The sequence below is a fragment of the Pempheris klunzingeri genome, chromosome 2 (genome assembly GCF_042242105.1).
Source record: "Pempheris klunzingeri isolate RE-2024b chromosome 2, fPemKlu1.hap1, whole genome shotgun sequence".
In the NCBI taxonomy this organism is placed as follows: domain Eukaryota; kingdom Metazoa; phylum Chordata; class Actinopteri; order Acropomatiformes; family Pempheridae; genus Pempheris; species Pempheris klunzingeri.
This window is the reverse complement of record NC_092013.1, coordinates 2170270-2193114: the sequence shown is the minus strand read 5'-3', so window position 1 is coordinate 2193114 and position 22845 is coordinate 2170270. Positions and strand designations below refer to the sequence as shown.

The following is a 22845-nucleotide window of genomic DNA, read 5'->3' as shown; positions in this document are numbered from 1 at the left end:
TGATGGGCAGTGCATCAGTCTTAGACACTATGGAGGTTTTTTAAGCCGTATTGAAGGTATTGAAGGTACACTCGACATTAGTTAAAGAAGATCATTAATCTGCATTTTAACTTTGTCACATGCACAAACTGTTGAAATGAACAAAAGCAGAACTATATTCTGACTAATAGCACTCAGCTCTCCACATAGCTCACATTAATAATAATCGCTTCATTTAATAATAACAGTAACATCAATATCATCAATCAATAACAGAAGGTTTGATTTTATTGCTTTTGAGTTTCTCCAGATTTCAGTAACCTACTCTGACTGTGCTTGGCCATGAAACGTTCATTTTTGTACCTGGAAACTAGTTTTTATCCAAAGAAGACAAAAAAAAGACCACTTGTTTGGGGAGAAAATAGATTTGGATTACATGTACAACATTAACCCAACTAAACAAAACAATAAAAATATATGAAAACTAATTTTTTGGTTTGTGAACTACATTTCCCATGAGGAGGTTCGCCCTCTTTCGTCATCTAACGTCGACTGTCGTTCGATGACGTAGCGTGCGGCCGCCGGGAGAAGTTTGAAAATAAACGTGAAACTTTTTTTTTTCTTAAAACGTTTAATGTCAGCGGTTTTTTCTGTTTTTGTTCTCCGGCAAAAAAAAAAAAAAATAGCGGATTTTCTTCCAAGGACGCGTTGAGTCGAGAGGCCCGCCGAAGAGGAAGCTAACCGCCAGGTGAGTGTTTAAAACAAGTTGCTAGCTGAAGCTCGAGCTGTTTGTGTGTCTGACATGAGGCGGCTGGCTGTCAACACGCTGCTGCTCCAGCCCGCACCGAGCTCCTCTTCACTCACCGCCACTTGTACCGGAGGGAGGGACGCGTGTGTCTGGCTTAACGCCCCGAGAAGCGGCGGACGAACTGAGGGAAGCGGCGTGAATTTAGGCGGGTTAGCTAAGTTTGCTAACTGTCCCCCTTCTTGCCGCGTTAGCTGAGCTCAAGTGTCCTCTGATGAGGCAGCTGTCCCGGCCAGAGGACACCTGTTGGTGCGGACTCACGGCCGAACAGAGGCGTTTTCAGCCCCTCGTAACCTCTTACAGTGTCTGAGACAGCCTCCTCTGGGATGTCTCAGCGGCGGGCCACACTCAGACAGCTGCTGGTGAGTATCTGCAAACACGGATCAGCCAACGAGGACGAGCTCCTGTAAAATAAACAGAATAACAGAGGGGTAACAGGTGAAAGTGAAGCCTCTGTCCTCCATCCTCAGGGTTGTTGCTCTCTGTACAACACCTCCAACTCCTACTGTGGTGGTTGTTTTCTTGCTGCACCTCTAATTGACCAATTGTCCCTGCAGCTTTCTGCCTTAAGGTTCATTTATGTGTTGCTGTGCAGCACAATGTGATGGAGTCACCATACTGTTGAATCACAAGAGCAAAGCTGGCTCACATGTGTGGAATGATTAATGTAATATCAATAAAGACATCTACATGGACAAATATCAATTTACATCATGATTCAAGGAACTTTATTGTCACACCAGCACACATTTACGCTTTCAGGTCTCAGTTTGAGGCACAATAAATATATATAAAAAATAGAGTGCTGTATAAAAAAAGAAGTATTTAAAAGAAGAGCAGTGGAAAAATCTAAGAAAACCAAAATATAACAACTAACTAACATGATAAAACAAGCAGCCGAAAAGAAATATGCACAAATATGGCAAATGTCTGTATAATCACATAAAAGAACCCACTGTTGGATATTACATGAGACCAAACTAAAAGAAGAAGAATAATAGATTCTTCAGCTATAAAACAACATGTTGTATACAGCAGTTATTTTCCAGCAAAACTCTGTTTATTGTAAAAGGTGAAATTCTGTGTGCAAAGTCACATGATCAGGAAACTCACCTGGGACGCATGCACACATGGTTCCATGCTGACTGATGGTTGAAGCGTTGATCTTTCTTCGTCTCCTGTTCTCCTGTTCTCTTCTCCTCCTTCTGTCTCCCAGGCAGCAATGTCTTCCCCCCCAGAAGAGGAACCGCCGGCTGCCGTGTCGGCCGTCCTGTCGTCCGCCCTGTCTGCGGCCGTGTCGGCGGCCATGGCGGTGGCCATGTCCGTGGACGCCAAGGCGGATCTGGCTGCGCTGCTGGACGAATGGGAGGAAGCGCAGCAGGGCACCACGGAGCAACTGGTGTCCATCCTTACCAAGTTAGCAGTTTAGCTAAGTTTAGCTGTTTTTCTTGTTTTAAAGCTTTTCTCTTAATGTTACTTGAAGACGGAGCTTCTTGTCAAACCCTCTGAGTGTGTTTCTGTCTCTCCTCTGTGTTTTCTGCAGAATATCCGAGCTGATTGAACGGGAGACGGCAGACTATCACAAAGCAGACCCCGATCCGTTTGATGACCGCCATCCAGGTCGTCATACCTTTACACTCTCAGAACCATTCTGTCTTGTGTTCTTCTGTAACAGCTCAAAGAGACACAGTAGTATTTGTGTACCTGACGCGAGTGTCATGACAGGATCCTCGTCTTTTAGCTCTTGTAGCCTGCTCAGGGTTCACCTGAAGCTTCTCTCTCCTTGGTTTCTGACTCCTGTATGACTCTGCAGGACGGGCGGACCCGGACTGCATGCTGGGCCAACTCCTGAAGATGCTCTTCATGAACGATGACTTCACGAACGCGGTGAGCTCTGGTGATCGGTGTTTTAATCCTGCGACGTGTTGGATAATGAACATCTAACCATTAGTTTTATTACCAGTTTATTTTCTCAATTAATCAGAATGTGATTTATCAAAATATTCTGAAGGGATAAAGACGATCAGCTAATCAGTTAATCATTTCTTAGTATTCGTTGTTACTTGCTGACATCTGTAGCACATATCTATCCTTTATTTTCGATTAATTGCAATTAATCAATGTATTGAATCGATAATTTACAACGAGGCAGCATTTAATCCTCTCATCTCAAATGGTTAAAGGTGGTTGAATCTCTTTGATTATCTGTCTTATGTCTGTTTTCCAGCTGTTGGACACGTACATAATGACCAGCAGGGAGCTGAGCCTCAACACGGCGGCCTGTCGCCTGCTGCAGAACATCATGCCGGGCCTGGAGACGGCCGTCGTCTTCCAGGAGAAGGTGAAACTTTAAAAAAAGATAAAGAACGGCGTACAGTGAGGGAGCAGATGGATGATGTGTTAATCTGAGACAAGTGATTTGAACATAAATATCTGTTTTAAGTCGGTTTTACTTTACGCTCCTACATACTTCTGATAATCGGCTCGGTGCTGTGTGTGACAGGAAGGTCTGGTGGAGAAGCTGTTCGCCTGGGCTCGCGAAGCAGAGCGCCCGCTGTGCGTCTACGCCACGGGCCTGCTGGCGAGAGCCATGAGCAACCAGGAAGTGGCGGCCAGCTACAGAGAGGAGAACGCTCAGCTGGTGGGTCTCACACACACACACACACACACACACACGCACGCACTGATAAACATTAAAGGTTTGTGTGTTAGATGCTGCTGGAGGTTTCACGTTTCTGGAAGATTTCTCAGCGTTGACGTCCGAAAAGGTTTCAAACAGAGGTTATTTACACTCTCATGATCCCGTGTTTTTTGTCCTCTACAACATGTTTGACTGCTGTCTGTTCTCCTTTGAGAAAAACATGAGACACCAAGAGGGAGAAATGAATCGACGAAAATGCAGTCAAATACAATTAGTGAAGAAAACCGGATGTGAAAATACCAAAAGTCATGTTTATATGCTTGTATGTATGTGTAACTTTACATTGTCTGGGACCACAAGTGTTTTATTTATTGTAGAACGTGTGGAGTTAACGGTGGCTATGAGATTATTATAATAACTTTATTTTATTTTATCGGAGAGCAAAATAACAGCAGAGTGTCGAACAGTGAGGCCAAACAAAAGCAGCATTAAAGATTAAGATGAAAAACTCAGTGATGGTTGAAGAGATGAAAGACGATAAAACTTCTATCTGAATAAAAGAACAAAAGTTACAATGATAATCATGAAGATGAAAAGCAATAGAGAGCAACATAAAAGACAAACATGAAATGTGTAAAAATGTGCGATAAGAAGTGATTTTTAAAGAGCTTAGTGGTGAGCCTTGTCTCCAAGGGGTCCTGGTGGCAAAAGCACGTTCACCCTTAGATTAAAGCCTCCATTTTGGAGCAGCCAACAGAACCTCATCTTTTTTATTGTGACCCCCCTCCACCGACAGTCTGAGAAAACTCTAACAGCATCACCTGTTTCCTCCACACGTCCAGGTACCGATGATGATTCGCCGCCTGCATGAGCTGCAGGCTGAGGAGGCCAAGAGTCACTTTAGTCCCTCCAAGACGCCCCAGAATCTACCTCAGGACTCTCAGGTTGAAACAACCCAGACCTCAAACATCTCAACTGACCAGCAAGGCGAGGCGGAGGGGGAGGGCGAGGGGGAGGAAGAGAGCGGCAGGCCAGCATCAAAGGCCACTTCCAAGCCTCCGTCGCTGCTCGGCTCTGCCCAGAAAACCGGCGGCGGCAGCAGCAGCAGCGGCGGCAGTGGTGGATCCAGCTCGACCCGGCTGCTTCCAGACTTTGTTTACCAAGCGAGCCCGGACCCTGCCTCCAGGGAGACGGAGGACAGGCAGGGGGGGAGAGGAGGAGGGAAGAGACGGGCAGTAAAGGAGAACGGGAGGAAGGCGAAGCAGAAACTCAACTTCCCCAGCTCCTCCTCCTGCAGGACTGAGGAGGAGGAGAGGAGCGACCCCAGAGACCAGCCGGCCAACAGCACCTCCTGGTCTGAGATGAGCTCCATGGTGATCGGCTCCGACTACCGCCTGTCACCGCTCAGCCCGTCCATGGAGCAGAGGCTCATCCTCCAGTATCTGACGCCGCTCGGGGACTACCAGGAGGTGAGGCTCCAGGCGGGACCGCAACCCGCTCTTTGTGGATCCCTACAACAATATGAAGCTGTCTTCAGTTCAAATGAATCCTTAAAAGATGCGTTCATGTGTTGAACTCAAACCATTTGAACAAACAGGAAATGAGTGTCCACTCCCAGGGACTGAAACATCCTGTCCATCAACTCAAACACATGATTAGACACCTTGGGGGGCGTATGGAGAGTCTGAACAGCTCCGTTAAATGCCGGAGCGCAAAATTAGCGACGCTACTGGCCGATTTGGTCCAGTGTAGAGTCATTTTACTCTAAAATTAATGAACATCCTACTATAAAATGAAATGCCAGCTGTTTCTGTCAGAGATTAATCGGTTTGAGCAGTCTTTTTTGGAAAAAAATCTGAACTACCAGCTTCTTACATGTGAATATTTTCTTGTTTCTTTGCTTCTCTATGATAATAAACTGAGTATCTTTGGGTTTGGGCCAAAAAAAAAGACCTTTGTCCTCAAATGTCCACAACCCAAAGATATAATAGTTGATAACATATGGATTAATAGTTGCAGCTGCGCTGTATGAGATGCTGCAGTGTTCCTCCCCACAACCAGCTGGTCTGAACCTGCAGCAGGTTCTTTGAGTGTCTTCGTCCCTCCGTCTTTTAACCTCTCCTTTTACTCCCTCTTCTTAAACCAGCCGCGGGTCCGATAATCTGTCTCTCCTCTGCAGTTGCTTGCCGTCTTCATGCAGCTGGACACCCGCTCGCTGCTGATGAACTACATAGACCTCAGGCGGACCAAAAACGTCCAGCTCACCTTTGACGCCCTCCTGGTAAGACTGCGCTCTTCAAAAGGCCTCTGAAAACAGCAGGACATTTTCTGAAGTAATGCAGACTGTAATCACATTTCTAAAAGAAAGAGTCCTGCAGGAAGTCAGTAAACAGTCAGATGTCTGCTGCTGTATTTGTTTAACACTTTTAATGCGCGTAAATTGAAGGAAGACGAAGAAGGCTTCCTCCATCAGACCCTGATGGAGGAACATAAAGGAAACACTTTAACTGTTATGAAGTTTGTTTGCATCAGTTCAGCCTCAAAAACAGCAGTAAGAAGTGTGTTTCCTGTTCTGTTCAGGTGAAAATCAAACTATCCTCCAGTATTTTATATTTACTTTGAGTACTGATTGAGCCCTCAACCAGCCAAGCACTCGTTTATCTAATTGTCACCGTCCCCCTCCCCACACAGGAGCGTGTGTGTGTGTGTGTGAGGGATAAGATAAACCTCTGGGGGTGCCGCCCCGCTGACCTCCATTCAGATTAAGCTTCTGCTCAGTGGCTCCTCTTCTCTTCTCTTCTCTTCTCTTCTTTGTCCACTTTGTAATGTGACTGGGCAGAAGAAAGTAAAAAGTCTTACCTTTCATGCTAACGTTAGTCACTGTTAGCTAACGTAGCTGTGACAGGAGGCACAGTAACATAAGCTGCAGCTCGTACGCTTGAATTAATCCATTAATTCACATTAATTGATCCACCAGTGCTGCTTTTCTGGGTCCACAGTAGTTTATTGTTACTCATGCCGGCTGATTGCTCGGCCTCTGGTAACCTTTTCTTAACCTGTAGCCTTTTTTTAAATTTATTCCCACTCACTGCTAACAGCTGGATGTTTGGGACCAGGCTATTTCCAGGAACAAAAGCATTAATTCTCAAGGTCACATCGCCACATGACTGTTAGGACTGTGTAAAAGGTCTTCAGCTGCACTCTACGTGGTACTGAAAAGGTCTTAGAAAGTTATTTAAGCTCAGCAGGACCTCTGCTAAGCGAAGCTTGGGATCAAAGCAGGCACATTTATTACACGTTGGTTTGCTGTTTCTCTTAATAGAGTCAAAGTTAGAAGTGCTTCTCTTCTTTTCAGTATCTGGCCTCGCTGCTCCTCCATAAGAAGTTTGCAGCAGAGTTCATTGCTCATGGAGGAGTACAAAAGCTCCTGGAGATCCCGAGGCCGTCTATGGCAGCGACGGGACTTTCACTCTGCTTGTACTACCTGGCGTACAATCAGGATGCAATGGAGAGGGTTAGTGCACACACACACACACACACACACACACACACACACACACACACCTGGTCTGAGTATTACAGGTTTTCTTTAAGCAGTAAGTTAGTTATTACAATTAGTCAAGAAAGTGATGAAGACAAAATAAATTAAACTCAACTATAACAAAGTAAGTTAACAGCAAAAGGGTTTTGTTGGGTTCATTTGATGTTTTCCATTTTATATAGTAGTAAAGGTTTTAAGCTCCACTCTACACCGATGAAACCCTCAGTTTTAGAAGCACACCCTGAGCTTTGTATCCTCTCTACTGTGTGTGTGTGTGTGTGTAGGTGTGCACGCTCCCAGACGGTGTGCTGTCCGACATGGTGTCCTACGCGCTGTGGCTGCTGGAGTCATCCCACGCCTCGGGCGTCTGCCACGCCACCATGTTCTTCTCCATTTCTTTCTCCTTCAGAGCGGTGCTGCAGCTCTTCGACCTCCAGGACGGCCTGCGCAGGCTCATCAACTTGGTCAGCACTGAGATCTTTCCTCCTCACACTACGTTAAAGCTAAAACATGTTAACGGCACTCTGATGAGCCTCCCCCTCTCCCTGTAGGTCAGTACGTTGGAGATCCTCAACACGGAGAATGAGGTGTCCATAATGAGCGATGACCAGGTGTTCTCCAGCCGACAGACGGCCAAACACACCTGCATGGCCCTGCGAAGGTACTGCATGCATTCATGGATGGATTGATAGATGGGTGGACGGGCCGGAGTGATGGGTGATACCCCCCAGTTTTACTGCCGCTGCTGTGTTTTTAAAGTAACAATGCCCTAAATCTGGACGCAGGGAAGAGAAGAGAAGCAGACAAGACAGACGTGTGCTGTGTTTATTCTATAGTGGAATTGGCAGATCTGATTATTAAATATAATAACTGAGCAGTTGTTGGTGTGAGCGTGGCATGTTGAATAATGAAGAATCGATCTGGGACACTCAGGGTGTCAAAAAACAAAGAGGACAAATGAAAAGTGACAGTTCCTGGCCAACAGAGGAGAGAAAGACTTATTGTTTGGGAGCATTTGGCTTTGATAAAAGGCTGCTGGGCAACAAGTTGGGTATGGAGGCATTAGTTAAGTAATAAATGGAAAGCATGAATGAACAAATGCATCCCAACTGGAGGTGAAGAGTCCTTGTGGTCCTGCTTTTTATCAGAACTCCTTCAATGTTTCATTTACTTCATGCTGATGCTGTTAAGTCTTCCTCAGTACTGCATTAAGACAACCTGCAGGTTCTTCAGCTGTGAACATGTTTAAGCAGCAGCATGTATAAAACACACTGAACACTAATGCTTTTACTTTGTTAAGGTACTTTGAGGCCCACCTGGCAGTAAAGGCTGAACAGGTCAAGCAGTCGCTGCACACGTCGGACGGAGGCACCGTTGTTCCCCAGCAGCCATTTTACAAGGTATGTGGTGTTTTTATCATCATCCTGTTGAAAGAAGGAGGATCTGGAAAAGACTAAAGTGTGTTTGTTTCCTCTTTCCCTGTTTCCAGGCGTACACGTACACCAGAGAGCAGGTTATTGAGATGATGGAGTTTCTCATCGAGTGTGGACCTCCGCAGCTCCACTGGGAACCGGTGGAGGTTTTCTATAAATTGTCATGTGTCCCTTTAATGCTGCAGCTCATATCCACAGCCTGCGACTGGAGGACTTACTACGGCAGGTAAAGCTGCACACACAGGTACAGGCAAAGGACCTATCTGTTGACACCATTGATATGGAACTGTGCCCTTTCTCCCCTTTTCTGTCTCCCTGTCTTTGGACCTGTCTGGCTCTCCAGGAGTGACACCGTGCGTTATACCTTGGACATCCTGGCCATCCTCATGGTGGTTCCTAAAGTCCAGCTGGTGCTTGCAGACACGGTAGAAGTTCTCGACGAGACCAGGTCACCCGTTTCCACTGTGGGTCAGTAGAACTCCCAGTTTTCACTTTCAGTCGAGGTTCAACCTTTTCACGTCTTCTGTATGGATTTTGCGTTGACGTGTCTCTAACACCTGTCGCAGGTATGAGCATCATCCTGGGCGTCGCAGAGGGCGAGGTGTTTGTCAATGACGCAGAGATCCAGAAGTCTGCACTACAAGTAAGCAGACGGCTTTAATCAGGGGTGACGTTTCCATCAGCCTCAGTTGTTCTCTGTGCTGAAGGCTGATTAACAAATATTTGCATACTAAAACACACTAAACTACGATGGTGAAAACATCAGCGTCTTCACATGCAGATGTTAGCATTTAGCATTTAAGTATAGCGTCTCAGACCTGCTAGCATGGCTGCAGACTCCCAGTCTTGATACATTATGTTGTCTGTGCACATTGTGGATGGTAAAATGAGCATGACACATTCACACAAGTGGAAAAAGATTTGTTGACACTGTGAACGGTGCCACGGAGTCTAAAAACAATGTTCTCATGAAGATTTCTGAGGGAGATCCTTCCATAACAAACTTGTTTTCTTGTCTGCTAACCTGAACTCTCCCGTCTTCTCTCCCCTGTCCCGCCGCAGGTGATTATAAACTGCGTGTGCGCTCCAGACCAGAGCCTGAACACCGTGGGCGCTTTTGCTGTCGCACCCCTTAGGCCGTCCCTCCACCCCCAGCAGCCCCACAACCGAGTGCTGGCACACATGTGGCAAATGGTGCAGAACAACAATGGTATTAAGGTAAGCATGGAAGGAGAATTACATGGTTTTATGGTTGATTTTTAGGATTGTAGAACAGTAGCGGCCTCAAGACAAAAAGTGAGGGTGTTTTTATGTGCAACAATATACATTTGGTGCCATAAGCTGCTTTATTTACTCCTCACCAGCAGCCTGAATCCAGATTTCGTCTCCTTTTAATGAAACATTTAAAAAAAAAGAGGTAAAACGTCCCGTGTCCCTCGTGTCACGGCCCACCCCACACTCCCATATCTGTGTCGCCCAGGTGCTTCTGTCTCTGCTGTCGGTGAAGATGCCCATCACTGATGCAGACCTGATCCGCGCTCTGGCTTGCAAAGCTCTGGTTGGACTCTCTCGCAGTTCAGCGATCAGACAAATTATCAGCAAACTGCCGCTCTTCACCAGCAGCCACATTCAGCAGGTGAGCACAAGATCGGGACACGGTAACAAACACAAACACTGAAGCTGAATACACAACGTCTTGTTGAAAATGATTAGCTGCAGTCCGTCTGCCATTGGATTGCCTTTAAAGTTAGCATGCTGTTCATGTTCCCCTGAGGATGAATTGATTTGATCATCCTTTTACCTTTCATCATGCACCAATCTGCCATCAAGTCTAAATTTCATTTTGTCCAGTTCTTTGGTTTGTGACCAAAAACCCCATCTGCCAGTTGTTCTCTCTGTTTACTGCTAATTAGCCAACATTAGCATGCTAACATGCTAAACTAAGATCAAGACTAAAGCTACAGAGTGGGACAGTTGTTACATACATTCATTCTCACCATTTTCCATGAACTGAAGCGAAGGAAAGAAATCTGCCTCACATGGGGCAGATGTGAATCCAGACGCAGGTTAAAAGACATAAAACTTTTATGTTGTTACAGTTTAAAAAGGTTTATTTCCATATTTGATGAACTGAAAGTGTACTAAGTGTTTTGGTTCTTTTCACACCCCCCCCCAGCTGATGAAGGAGCCAGTGCTGCAGGACAAACGAAGCGAGCACGTCCGTTTCTGCAGATATGCCGCCGAGCTGACCGAGCGGGTGTCGGGAAAGCCTCTGCTCATGGGCACCGACGTGTCGTTGGCTCGCCTGCAGAGGGCCAACGTGGTCGCCCAGTCACGGATCACCTTTTCAGAGAAGGAGCTCCTCATGCTGATCCGAAACCACCTCGTGTCGAAAGGGCTCCACGACACGGCGCACACGCTCGTTAAAGAGGCGAATTTACCCGTAGGACCCGTCTGTCCCAGCTCTTCCTCCTGCATCACCCCTCCCTCCTCCTCTCCCATGATTCCCAGGACTTGTCGGTTAGCTGGGGGCATCGCGGCTCGTGTTGCGGGCCACGTTGGATCCTCACCAGTGTCCTCTGTAGCTGCTGTAGCCTCCTCCTCCTCCTCCTCCTCCTCCTCCACTACCCCTGCCTCTCGTTCCCTCGTCGGTCCTCACGGTTCATGCTCATCTTCTTCTACCTCTGCGCTCCCCCCTCCCCCTCTTCCTCCTCTTCCTCCTCTTCCTCCTCCTCCTCCTCATCCCACATCTCACGGGCAGGGCTCACACCTGGTTGGCCGGATTTTGTTCACACGGGAGCGTCCGGTGGCCCATTGCAGCTCAGGGAAAAAGCTTCGCGCTCTGAGGCAGAAGTCTGACCACGGTGCTTTCATACAGGTATTAATTTTATTATTTTATTCATTCGTGGACGGACACAAAATGTATCTGCAACATGTTTTACCATCACTTAATCAAAACAAGCAAAGAATGCTGCACATTATTTCCACTTTTTCTATTTCATATCCTGGTAAATCTTGAAGACAGACAGCTTCAGAATAGACGACCTTTGGCTCTGAGCGCTGATGTTGGGTATCTACTTCTTCCATATTTTATCAGCTGGAGAAACAATGAACAGCTTCATCAATAAAGAAGATAATTAGTTTAAAATCCTTAGTTGCAGCCACATTACCAGCTGCCCTTTTGAAATATTTGTGAATTCGATGAATCCTTCTGACCTCAGTGATCTTCTGACCAGCAGGTTGATGTTTGTGGTTTTATGAGTGAAATGTCTCGACCCCCGTTGGATGAATCCTAAGAGTGTTTCTATCTCTTAACTTGTCATTTAGTAACCAAATACCTGCACAACTAATGATGCTGACATCATGTGAAAATAAGCGTATTGATGGCTTTGCTCCATTGAGATGAGCCGGTGCTCATGGCTCAGTGGGACACATAATGGAATGGAGACATTGAAAGAGTCTGTATCTATGGAGTGAGAAGAGTGTCAGTGTGGCCTCTCCTCACCCCCCAGCATCTACAAAATACTGACGTTTAAAAAAAACTTTGGAGCCACGAGTAGCACTTCAGAGGCAGAGTACACCTGAAACAGTAGTGTTTTTCTGTTTGTATTCTTTGCATTCAGTTTGTTTCCTTCACTGCTAAAAGCTGTACGTTGGGAAACAGTGAGACAGCTGCCATGACAGACCTGTTCCACAAAAATCAAAGGATGGGAAATATATTACTCATCCATACAAACATGCCTGATGGAGGGGACATGCAGAGTGACTCAGAACACACGGGGCCTTAAAAAGTCATTAAATTCACATTTGCTGATAAAAGGCCTTAAGACGTATGAAATAGGCTTAAATACTGTTTGTAAAGGTCTTAAATATTTATGTATCGAATGCTACAGGCCTCTGGTGTTAAATCCACTCCAAGTGTAAAACATCTGTACATTTAATCTTTAGTTCAGAGTTGAATTCAGACGTCTCTGTTATCCTGTTATGGTTTGGTTTGGTTATATGTTTCCTTCCACTAATAAACATTTGGACAAATGTTCTTTAACTCAACCAGTTATTGAGCTGACAGCAGATGTATTTGTGAGACTTTATTTTCTCATTCGATTGCAAAATTGGCCTTGAATTTAATGAATCTTTGGTGTTCAGAAGTCTTATATTCAGCTTGCTGTTACATGTAGACACCCTGTGCTCTCCCTCCGTCAGACTCCAGCCATGAAGAAGCAGCTGGAGCGCCACCTTCCTTCCCCCCCGACCCTCGACAGCATCATCACAGAGTACCTGAGGGAACAACACGCCCGCTGCCCCAATCCTGTCACCACCTGCCCCCCCTTTTCCCTTTTCACGCCCCACCGCTGCCCTGAGCCCAAGCAGAGGCGACAGGCATCGCCCAACTTCACCGCCCGCCTGGGGAGCAGGGTGCTGTACCCGAAGTACGGAGGCGTGGACAGAGGCTGCCTGGATAGACATCTAATATTTAGCAGGTAACAGACACGTTGTGACACCAGCAGGTCCCAGGGATCCATGTTTTTAATGTTTGTCCAAGTAAAATGTGTCTTTTCAAAATGGAAAGTATTATTATAACATCCTGTTCATCTACTGGTCTCTCTCTCTCTCTCTCTCTCTCACCTTTTTTACTAAATGTCCCTCTAGGTTTCGTCCGATGTCCGTCTTCCATGAGGGTGACGGAGACGAGAGCGGCTTCACCTGCTGTGCCTTCTCGGCCCGCGAGCGCTTCCTGATGCTGGGAACCTGCTCCGGTCACCTCAAGTTCTACAACATCTTCTCTGGAGAGGAGGAGGCCAACTACACCTGCCACACATCGGCCATCACACACCTCGAACCCTCCAGGGTGAGTTTACACACACACACACACACACACACTGATCATTCATCCCTCCCTAGAAGAGGATACGTTATCTTTTTGATTGAATATTATTTGATAAATGTGACTCATGAATATGATTTGTGTCTGAATTCTGTCTCGTGTTTTCCAGTCAGAGACATCTGGAAATTGATTGCTAATATTTCCTCCCTTGTTTTTAGTGAAAAGTTTGTGAAATCACATGATTTAAAGCCGAGTAGGCAGGTTATTTTTGGTGTCAGCATGCTGTAATTCAAGTGATGTGAGAGGGAACTAGACTTCTGCTCCTTCTCTGAACGTAGACATGCGTGTATGTCTACATTCAGATGCCGATGGAAGTTCTGCAGATAAAGTTTCTGTTGCAGCTCCAGAACGACTAAAACACGAGTCAGTATTGACTTTCAGAGATGGACAGAAGCTGCTCCTGTAATATCTGAATGTGTTGCAGCGGTTCGTGAGCTTGCGTCATGGACGTAACGTTATTATCAGACCTGACGATACATCCATGGGTCGTGTATGTAGATGTATCATGACAGCAGGCGGTGAGCGGCCATGCTGGATGTTGCTAGTAGCTTAGCCGCCTGCTGACTGTAACGTTAGCCAAAGGCTCACAGCTGCTAACTTCGTTTTCCTCTGGACTGAGAGGGAACGGCTGGACTTTTCAGATTCTGGCTTCGTTCTTCTTCCAATGTGAAATGCATAATAAAACTTGTGTGTGTTTCACAGGATGGGAAATTGCTGCTCACCTCTGCTTCTTGGAGTGTCCCCCTGTCTGCTCTCTGGAGTATGGATGGTGTCTTTAATATGAAGTAAAGCTCTCTCACACACACACACACACACACACACACACACCGTTGTTCACTGCGGTGTTTTAAGTGTCTGCCTTTTCTCCCAGGAACTCATTTGTAGACGACCACTACGTGGAGTTCAGTAAACTCTCTCAGGACAGAGTCATCGGCACCAAGGACCAAGTCGCACACGTACGTGACCCGAAACATTTCGTCACAACTCAACACCTGTGGACGTCCTGCTTCCTTCAGTCCACTGCTCTCCAGCATCACATCCTTTAATGTCCCCAGTGCATCTACTCACATTTCAGATTGAAGTTTGTCCTTTGTGACCCGCTACAACCTCTAACTCTCAGTAGTACCAAGTATTTTACTAATTTCATCAAAGAAAATCATAAAAGAAGGATCCAAAACTCCCACGTAACATTTTTATACCCCCTCTGTGGCAGATCTACGACATCCAGACGGGCCAGAAGACTCTGACCCTGAACGACCCCGCCCTGGCCAACAACTACAAGAGGAACTGTGCCACCTTCAACCCCACCGACGACCTGGTGCTAAACGACGGGGTGCTGTGGGACGTGCGGGCGTCACGGGCGATCCATAAGTTTGACAAGTTCAACATGAACATCAGCGGCGTTTTCCATCCTAACGGCCTGGAGGTCATCGTCAACACCGAGATCGTATCCTCTGAACCCTGAACTGCTTTTTTAAAACCGTTCTTGGTTCTTGGTCTGTTAGTGGATCCTCTGTTTTATCCCGGGGTGCCTATTGGCCTGCTTGTTGTGAAGGAATCTACGTTGAAAGGAGTTGTAGTATCCAGTTAGCGTAGGTTAGCATAAAGGCTGCAAACAAGGGGAAACAATAACAGAATCCATCTACCAGCACCTCTAAAGCTCACTGATGATTCTTTTATCTCATTTGGTGTTTTTTGTACAAAAACCGGAGTGAAACAAAGCTCAGTTGTCAAAATTTACATGTCTGAACATTTACTGTGCTGTTTTCCTTTGTTAGGCAGTCCTTCCATCACACGAGCACATTTGGAACTAATGATTTTTTCTATTTAGCATCACATTGTAAATCCAAATGTGCATCATCAGTTGGTTAATCTTGAAGAGATGCAGCAGCGTGGCCAGTCAGTTTGTATCTGTGCTGCCGTGTGTTGTCGGCCTTGACGGCAGGTGTCAGTGGGACCTGAGGACCTTCCACCTGCTGCACACGGTCCCCGCCCTGGACCAGTGCAGGGTGGTGTTCAACAGCAACGCCACCATCATGTACGGAGGTACGGGCTCTCGGCGTGACAGACGGGCCTCTTTAAGGCGCTCCGCCGCTCCACGGTGACTCACCCGTTCTGCTCTGTGTCCCCTCGCACAGCGATGCTGCAAGCCGACGAGGAGGACGACGCCATGGACCAGCAGATGAAGAGTCCCTTCGGCTCGTCCTTCAGAACCTTCGATGCCACAGACTACAAGCCCATCGGTAGGCTGCACTTCCTGTTTACTGCAGACCCAAAGCTCATTGGTCAGCCGGTGCGGGGTTGTCTAGGCTCTGAACGTGACCTCCTGTGATTTTTCTTTATTTTAAAGGCCTGTTTGGAGACTTAACGCACCGTTTGCTCGTAGGGATGTTATTTCTATTTCCTCTTGGCTTTAGTTTATAACTCAAAGCTTGTTTTGTTTTTGTTTTTCTCAGCCACAGTGGATGTAAAGAGGAACATCTTTGACCTGTGCACTGACACCAAAGACTGCTACCTGGCCGTCATTGAGGTACTTCATGTCGCCAGTGTTCATGGTCTGAACGGTGGACACCCTCTGAAGCCACCGTGGGTTTCTTTCAGAGTGTTTGATCAGCTGGAGGACAGATTTGAACACCTATTTCTGAAAAACAGATACAGCATCAGATAAAGATCGTCACGGTCTGTTTAAACAGTAAAACGTCTTCAGTCTCAACTAAAAGACTTTAAATTCTTGTTTTCAAAGATTATTAGTAAAGGACACAAAGAGTGTTTACTGTCTTACAAAACACAAGACTTTTAAACATGTTGAAGGATGTTTGTGAGCAGCAGGTGATGAAACACTCAAGCTTTTATCCCAGCGGCACAGAGTTGGGATGTATTGATGAACACCAGTTCAACTACTGTATCTACAGTTAATAATAATAATAAGTCACACAAGAGCTGATTTTCTGTTCTGTAAAGGCTGCAACTAATCTGTAATGATAATGATTATTTGGCCAAACCTAAAAAGAAAATCAGTTTATCACATTAGATGAAGAAAAGCAGCAAAGCTGGAATTTGGGAATCTTGTGTCAGAAAACAGGACTTCAGGACTAATCTGTTATTATCACTTCTTCAAATGGATTCTGCTGATCAACTAATCGATCAGTTGTTTTATGTTTAGAATAGTTTTTTAATGGTTTTCATGAAAATGAGTGAGTTTACCAGATATGTTTTTGTTTGTCATGGTCTGGTCTTGATTTGATAGGAAAAGGAAACATCACTGGAGGCACATTTGAAGATTTGAAGTGTTTGTCTTTTCCCCTCTGTAGAACCAGGACACCGTGAGCCTGGACACCGTGTGTCGTCTGTACGAGGTGGGACGACAGAAACTGGCCGAGGAGGGAGACGACGACGAAGACGATCAGGTGAGACGAACTCAGGAGGGGTGGGTTTTATTATCTGCCTCAGAGCAGGACGTTTATTTCAACAGTTGCAGTAGCTTCTTTGTGTCTGGCATGAAAATCATGATTCAGGGCTCCTGGTTCCTGATTTACTTAATGAGTAACAGCTTTTTTTAACCGCACTAACCAGCTTCCAGTGAAAGCTTAAGTCTTAATTTAGGTTCACACAGAAATATTTAAATGAATGATGATAATTCTTAGAAGTAAGATCACGATGATCCGCTTTGTCTTTAATGCGTTTGATGCTCTTCCAGGATGACGAAGACCAGGACGACGATGACTCCTCGGACACGGATGACGACGACGATGACGATGACGACGACGACGATCTAGACACAGACCCGCTCATCGAGGAGCTGGGTAATAACGGGGACCCGGAGAACGGGGAGCAGCCCCACTCCCCCACAGATGAAGAGGTACAGGTCTGACGGGACGAGCTTTTCCCATCTGCTTCTTCTCCATCGGGTTTACACACATTTTCTACAAAGAACTTAGAGTCATTTAAAGGGTGTGTTCCTCTTAACATGATTATGATTAGGAAAAGAAGGGATCACCTTTGTATTCTGCAGCACCGTTTGGACTTTTCATTGAACAGATAGAATTTCCTGGTTAGTTTCTAGCTGAAAACCACTGATGTCAGTCACACTGTGAAAGTCCTAAAGGACCAAATGTTTTCTGAGGGATTCAGTCAGTTTGTGGGGTTTTTCTGAGGTTGGTGTCGATGCTTGGTCGTGGATGAGGCTGCTGATCCAGGACCACATGGAAACGTGCCTCAAGTCCCGTCTGATGGTGTCAGGTTTCTGTTTACGTCCTGTGAAAGAGAGAAAACAAACCACAAAGCGAGTCGGGTCTTGCTTTCCGTGTCTGCTTGTGATGCTGATAATGAGTTGAGGCCCTAATGATAGAAACAGCAAGATGACCACAAATCTACTGGACCATTCCTGTGCTGTGCTTTCCAGTGTCACAGCTGGTTCCCCAGTAACGTTTCTTCCTCCTCCTCCTCCTCCTCCTCCTCCCAGATTGCAGATCTTCTTGGCAGCAACAGCGACGAAGACAACAGTGATGACAATGATGACGAGTCAGAAGACTCGAACCGCTCATACAGAGTCAGTGATTACAGGTCTGAATCATCTGACCCTGAATACAGTAAGTATCAGAGTTTAGCACTGTTTCACCCTCAAACACCTGCCGGCCGGCCCTGTGTGTTCATCTAATATGGAAGGGGTTTGATGTGACGACCAACAGGGGGCGCTATTATTATAAACTTACTATAAACTTGTATTGATCCCTCAGTGGGGACAGTTTGCTGTTACTGCAGCTCAAGGAGAAACAGACAAAGCACACAGTTAAAGAAATAAAAAATTAAATAAACATAATATATAAACAAAGAAACATTATATACACAGAATACAAGAATTCCAAAGGAACAACAGCAGGGTGGGATGGGATGGAAACATCCTATGGATTATTGCACGGTTGTCCATGAGTTGAGTAACGATGATGAAGTGATCAGTAGTGACGGGTGCAGCAGGCTATAATGCAGCAATACTTTCTGTAACATTAGTCGTCTTCTTCTTCTTCAGGCTGTTTCTTGTGTCTTCTAGTCGGTCATGAGGACCAGAGACCTCGAATCTAAAGTGTGTGCAAATCTAAAGTGTTTTTTTTGTGAATGTCATCTTTACCTCCTGCAGACTACCCAGAGGAGTCAGACGATGAAAGCCGGCTCCTCCAGGCGCTGACCGACCGGTGGTTCTCCTGACCGGGAGGAGATGCTCCTCTGCTGACAATGTGAACCTCAACAGGGACTTTTTTCTTTTTTTGAAACCATCTTTTCTCCTCTGTGAACGAGGCACACTGACTGTGAACACACTGATATGCACATGGGCGTCCTGGAGGCCCGCAGAACAACCTGTGATGTTCCCTCTTTATATTCTAAACTTTGGAGAGAAGACAGTGATGATGAATAAATATTTCCCAAAGATCATTAAGGCTCCGATGAATCCGCTGACTTTTCATTCAGTCCGGCTTCCTGCTTTGTGTCCGTAGGAGAGACGGAGCAGACTTTGAATGAAAAGTCTTTCTTGTGTTGAAAGAGAGACATTTTGTAATTGACCAACTCTTCTGTCTCCTCACGTCGAGCTCATGGAACACGACCGGCCGAACCACCAAAGAGCGTCAGCTTACGTCAACTCCAGTTTACGGTTTTCCCCAAAAATCAGACGAGTAATTCAGGTCTAATCTGAACTTCACTGCACTCGGAGCCATAAGTTAAAAGGTGCTTTATCCGCTGGCCGCTCTTTCTAGTAAAACTGCCGTGGAGAACAGTTTGAGGTGTTTTTTTTATTTTCAAATGGTCAAATATTCCCAAATGTTCCTACAGAAATGGATTTAGCCCCTCCCTCTCTTTGCAGCAATAAAAATTACTCATTTAAAACACAGCCGACACTCAGCGAGCACGTGAAGCCAAAACGTCAGGCGCAGATTTAAAGATGATCACAAACGATGTCTGGCTGTGGATCGATGGGTCCCCCCCACCCCCCCATGGAGTCCTAGAAAAGCCTCTCTTTGACTCACAGATATTAGAAATACTCTCACATAATGAGGAGACAGTAGCTCTTCTGTTTATCTGCTGTCTCCCCCTGTCGTTAACCTTCGTGTTGCACTGAAGCTCGACTCCCTGTGAACCACACGTGTTTCTGATTTCCCCTCAAAACCAACAAAATCACACTTTACTATTTTACTAGAACCTCATTTGTGTTTGCAAATGTCCCGGTTTAAGTTATTCTGTCTTTTTCTTTTTTTTTATTTAATTTATTTCTGAAAAGATTTCTTTGGGGAAATGGAAGGAGTTGTTGGGTTCCATGCTTTTAGCCCCCGTATCTTTAGGTCGAGCCTCTCAGACGGCTGGAAATCCTTTAAGTTATTGGTGCACTTTTGGTGAAAATCAAAAAGCCTTAAAGTGCCGATTATGTGGGGACAGAGCAGCTGCAGAGCGGTCAGAAGGTCACTTCCTCAGAGGATAAATCCCCAGTTTGGAGCAGCTGATACTGTGGCTCACATACAGTAATGGAATAAACGATGTTATGTTCTAGTTCTTGTTGCTGCAGACGTGTTCATGTTCGGCTCTCATGTCTTAATTCTTCATAGTTCACTGACTTAAACTTCAATTAGTTATTATTTCATACAGTTATTGAAATGTCCACCCCCCCTTATGAAGGAATAAACAGCAAAGGTGACCGTTTATTACATTTTTCAGGTTTTTCAGAAGAACGTTGTTACATTTATATTTGATATAATCTGACAGTCATTTCATTCTGAGCAGCTGCACGGCTTCAAACACAAGGTGGGAAAGTTCTGTTTGTTTTAGTAGAGTTCTTCTGTTTGATGGCACTGAGCAGTCGGCTCCTGTCCTCCCCACACATTAACAGCCCATGTGGTAAATGACACGTGCTGTTCCAACTTGACACAAGCTACAAACTTGACGAGCAACTTGAGGCTGTTTTTGACTCTGTTGAAAATGTGTCGCAGCTGTTTGGGGAGTGTTGTGTGTGTGTGTGTGTGTGTGTGTGTGTGTGTTTTTTGGTTTCTTTCCTAACGATGGTCCTGGTGCTGAGCCAGGCTGCTGCTGCTGCTGCTGCTGCTGCTGTTGGATGAAATCCTCTAACGTCACAAGCCTGAAAGGCCTCATGCGCCATTTACATCCTAAACTTGTGCTTCATGAGAAGTTTTAAAAGAGTTTCATGCCACAGCAGCGTTTCAGAGCCATAGAAACTCTAGTTTTCCAACAGATTGTATTGTCTCTAAATCTGTCTAAACTGTAAATGTTGAATGAAACTTTAGTTAAGTGCTACTTTAATAATAAAAGACACTTCTCCCTTCTTGTCGCTTTGTCTCATAATAGTGATCGTAAGATAAAGCTGCTGCCTCGCCATCACAGGATTCTTTTTGACCCAACAGATTTAATTAAGTGTGTTGTGTTGACGGGCGTCACGACAGGAAGTGGAAGTACATGCAGAGCGTCCACAGGCGGAGGGATTTAATAAAAGACTTGTCCAGATGGAAGTCAGGGACTGAATTATTGCATCAAGTCCTGGAAAATCAGTGTTTTTTTTGTGTGATTTGTTTAAAACAAAATCTGTTTTCTGAAAACCAATATTTTCTGTTACGTTACAACATTATGATATAACAGTATGTTTTCCCCTTCAGCTTGTTTCCAGTCTCAGGAGCCTCCTGATGGGGAAAGTCAGCATCAAACCTCCAGGATCTCTAATTTAAAGTGTATTTAAAATGCTTGTTTGTTTGTTTTTACTGTCCATTTATAGGTGACAGAACTTTTAGTCATGAAACTGTTTTCAGTCTCACTTCACTTCCCCCCCCCCCCCCCCCCCCAGTGAGCTGCTGTCTGCTTGCCGTGTTCCTACTTGAGTCCGTAGCTAGAGGTCAGTGCTGCACGGTTATTCTGACCACACAACCATCCACCGAGCACAGGAACATAAAGCACCACCACACACTTCAGACACACTGAGTCCTGTGTGGGAGCGGTGGACAAAGCGAGGGTCCTCATCAGGGTCTCTTTATATTCTAACTACAACGACTAATGGAGGTGTTTTCTCACATGCTTTGTTCTGTGCAGCCTGATGTGACATTTTAGACACATTCAGTGAAAACTGGAAAAAAAAAAAAAAAAATCATCCACTTTTATCCACAAACTTTAGAATTAAAGTTCTTCTGACTTCTTATCAGTGTTTCTGGGTTTATGTCACTGCTGCATTGTTGTGTATTTTTCAGTTTACAGCCGTTGATGTTCGCGCTTGAGCTCGTTTTATTAACTACACACGGTTGAGTAGCAATGCATCATGGTCCATATGATTATCACACGTTTGGAGCGTTGCCGCTCTGAGAGCCAGGTATCTTTAAAGGTTCACATTTACAGAAACAATTTAGATATGAGGATAAATCCTGAGAGAGTCTGCAGACTTTTGACTTGGGTGTCCTGAGTTTTACTCTTAGTTTTAAGTTCTTCACACCCTGATGTTTCCACACTTTACTACAGTATCACTGCTGTTACTGACATAAAGGGCCACCAGCCTGTTCTCTCCTTAACAGTCTGTGCAGGTGGAGCTCTCTGTTTGTTGCCTGTTTATCATCCTATAGGATTCTGTTTAGAGTTTAGACGTCTGTTTCTTCTCCTCTCTGTGATGAACCGCTCTGAGGTCTCCGCCGTTGGCCCACGGTGTCAAGATGTCTGAGTTATTATTCTTTGGAAAGGTCCCTCGCTCTCAAGCAACTCTCAATCTCTTCCTCTCCCCTCGCCTGCTACTTCCTCCTCTTTTCTGTTTCATTTGTTCCTCCTTCCTGTCCTTCTCCCCGCCGCTGTGACCACACCAGAATACTAAGGCTTTTTTTGTTTGTGTGCGTTTGTTGTTTTCTCTCTCAGTGTTTGAAACTCTTTTCTTCTGGCTGCTGAATGGAGGCCTGTAAAGAACACATGTACATAAAGCTACAGAGTCGTGCTAAATAAAAAGCTTTTCACAGTCACAGGCTCTGCTTTGATACTCGGACTTGCTGTGGCTCATAACGCTGATTTTTTTGGACATTTATTTCATTCGATTATTCTAAGAGCGCGTTGGTGTTCGCTCACTTTGGGAATTATTTGGAAACAATCACGACTGCTCCTTCCCAGCAGGCCACACTCTCCAATGTGAGCGTGCGGAGGAGATGATTATAAAAGGACTGGAGGTGGAGACAACAGCTGTAAAGGCTGTTAAAGGACGCTTTCCCAATTCTGATGGCGGTAATGATGTCGCAGGGGATCAAACATGGTGGTTTAACTTCACTACATGATCATTTTATCCTCTATGGGACACACAGACAGACAGACAGACAGACAGACAGGTGCTCTGTGAGCAGTGCTAGGAAGCCTGATATGAACCTAAATTCAAACCAGATTGGAGTCCGGCCATAAGTGACGTTATCGATCACAGCTGTGCTTCATAACTTTAGTTTTTAGTGGCCATTCGTCAAGAGGGAAATCAGATCAGAGCCACCCATGGGTGCCCTGTGGGCGAGTGATGCACGAAGCAGAAAGAAATTTGGGGGCCATTCTTGGTGGCGTGTG

General features: G+C 45.5%; 1 protein-coding gene across 1 annotated transcript; it reads left to right on the top strand.

Annotated features, from left to right (window-relative positions):
* Window positions 1–1755: 1755 nt before the first annotated feature.
* LOC139212797 (DDB1- and CUL4-associated factor 1-like) lies at window positions 1756–18711 on the top strand. The gene is made up of 29 exons (XM_070843333.1): window positions 1756–2200; window positions 2328–2404; window positions 2598–2671; window positions 3012–3125; window positions 3288–3425; window positions 4268–4894; window positions 5605–5706; window positions 6781–6939; window positions 7251–7430; window positions 7518–7627; window positions 8267–8366; window positions 8456–8625; window positions 8743–8867; window positions 8966–9042; window positions 9462–9617; window positions 9880–10035; window positions 10576–11277; window positions 12603–12880; window positions 13050–13248; window positions 13987–14069; window positions 14156–14240; window positions 14498–14731; window positions 15237–15330; window positions 15423–15527; window positions 15741–15814; window positions 16596–16691; window positions 16982–17143; window positions 17747–17873; window positions 18419–18711. Exons 1-29 carry the CDS (start codon window positions 2007–2009, stop codon window positions 18484–18486), a joined length of 4866 nt encoding a protein of 1621 aa, XP_070699434.1. The 5' UTR covers window positions 1756–2006; the 3' UTR covers window positions 18487–18711.
* The last annotated feature ends 4134 nt before the right edge of the window (window positions 18712–22845 follow it).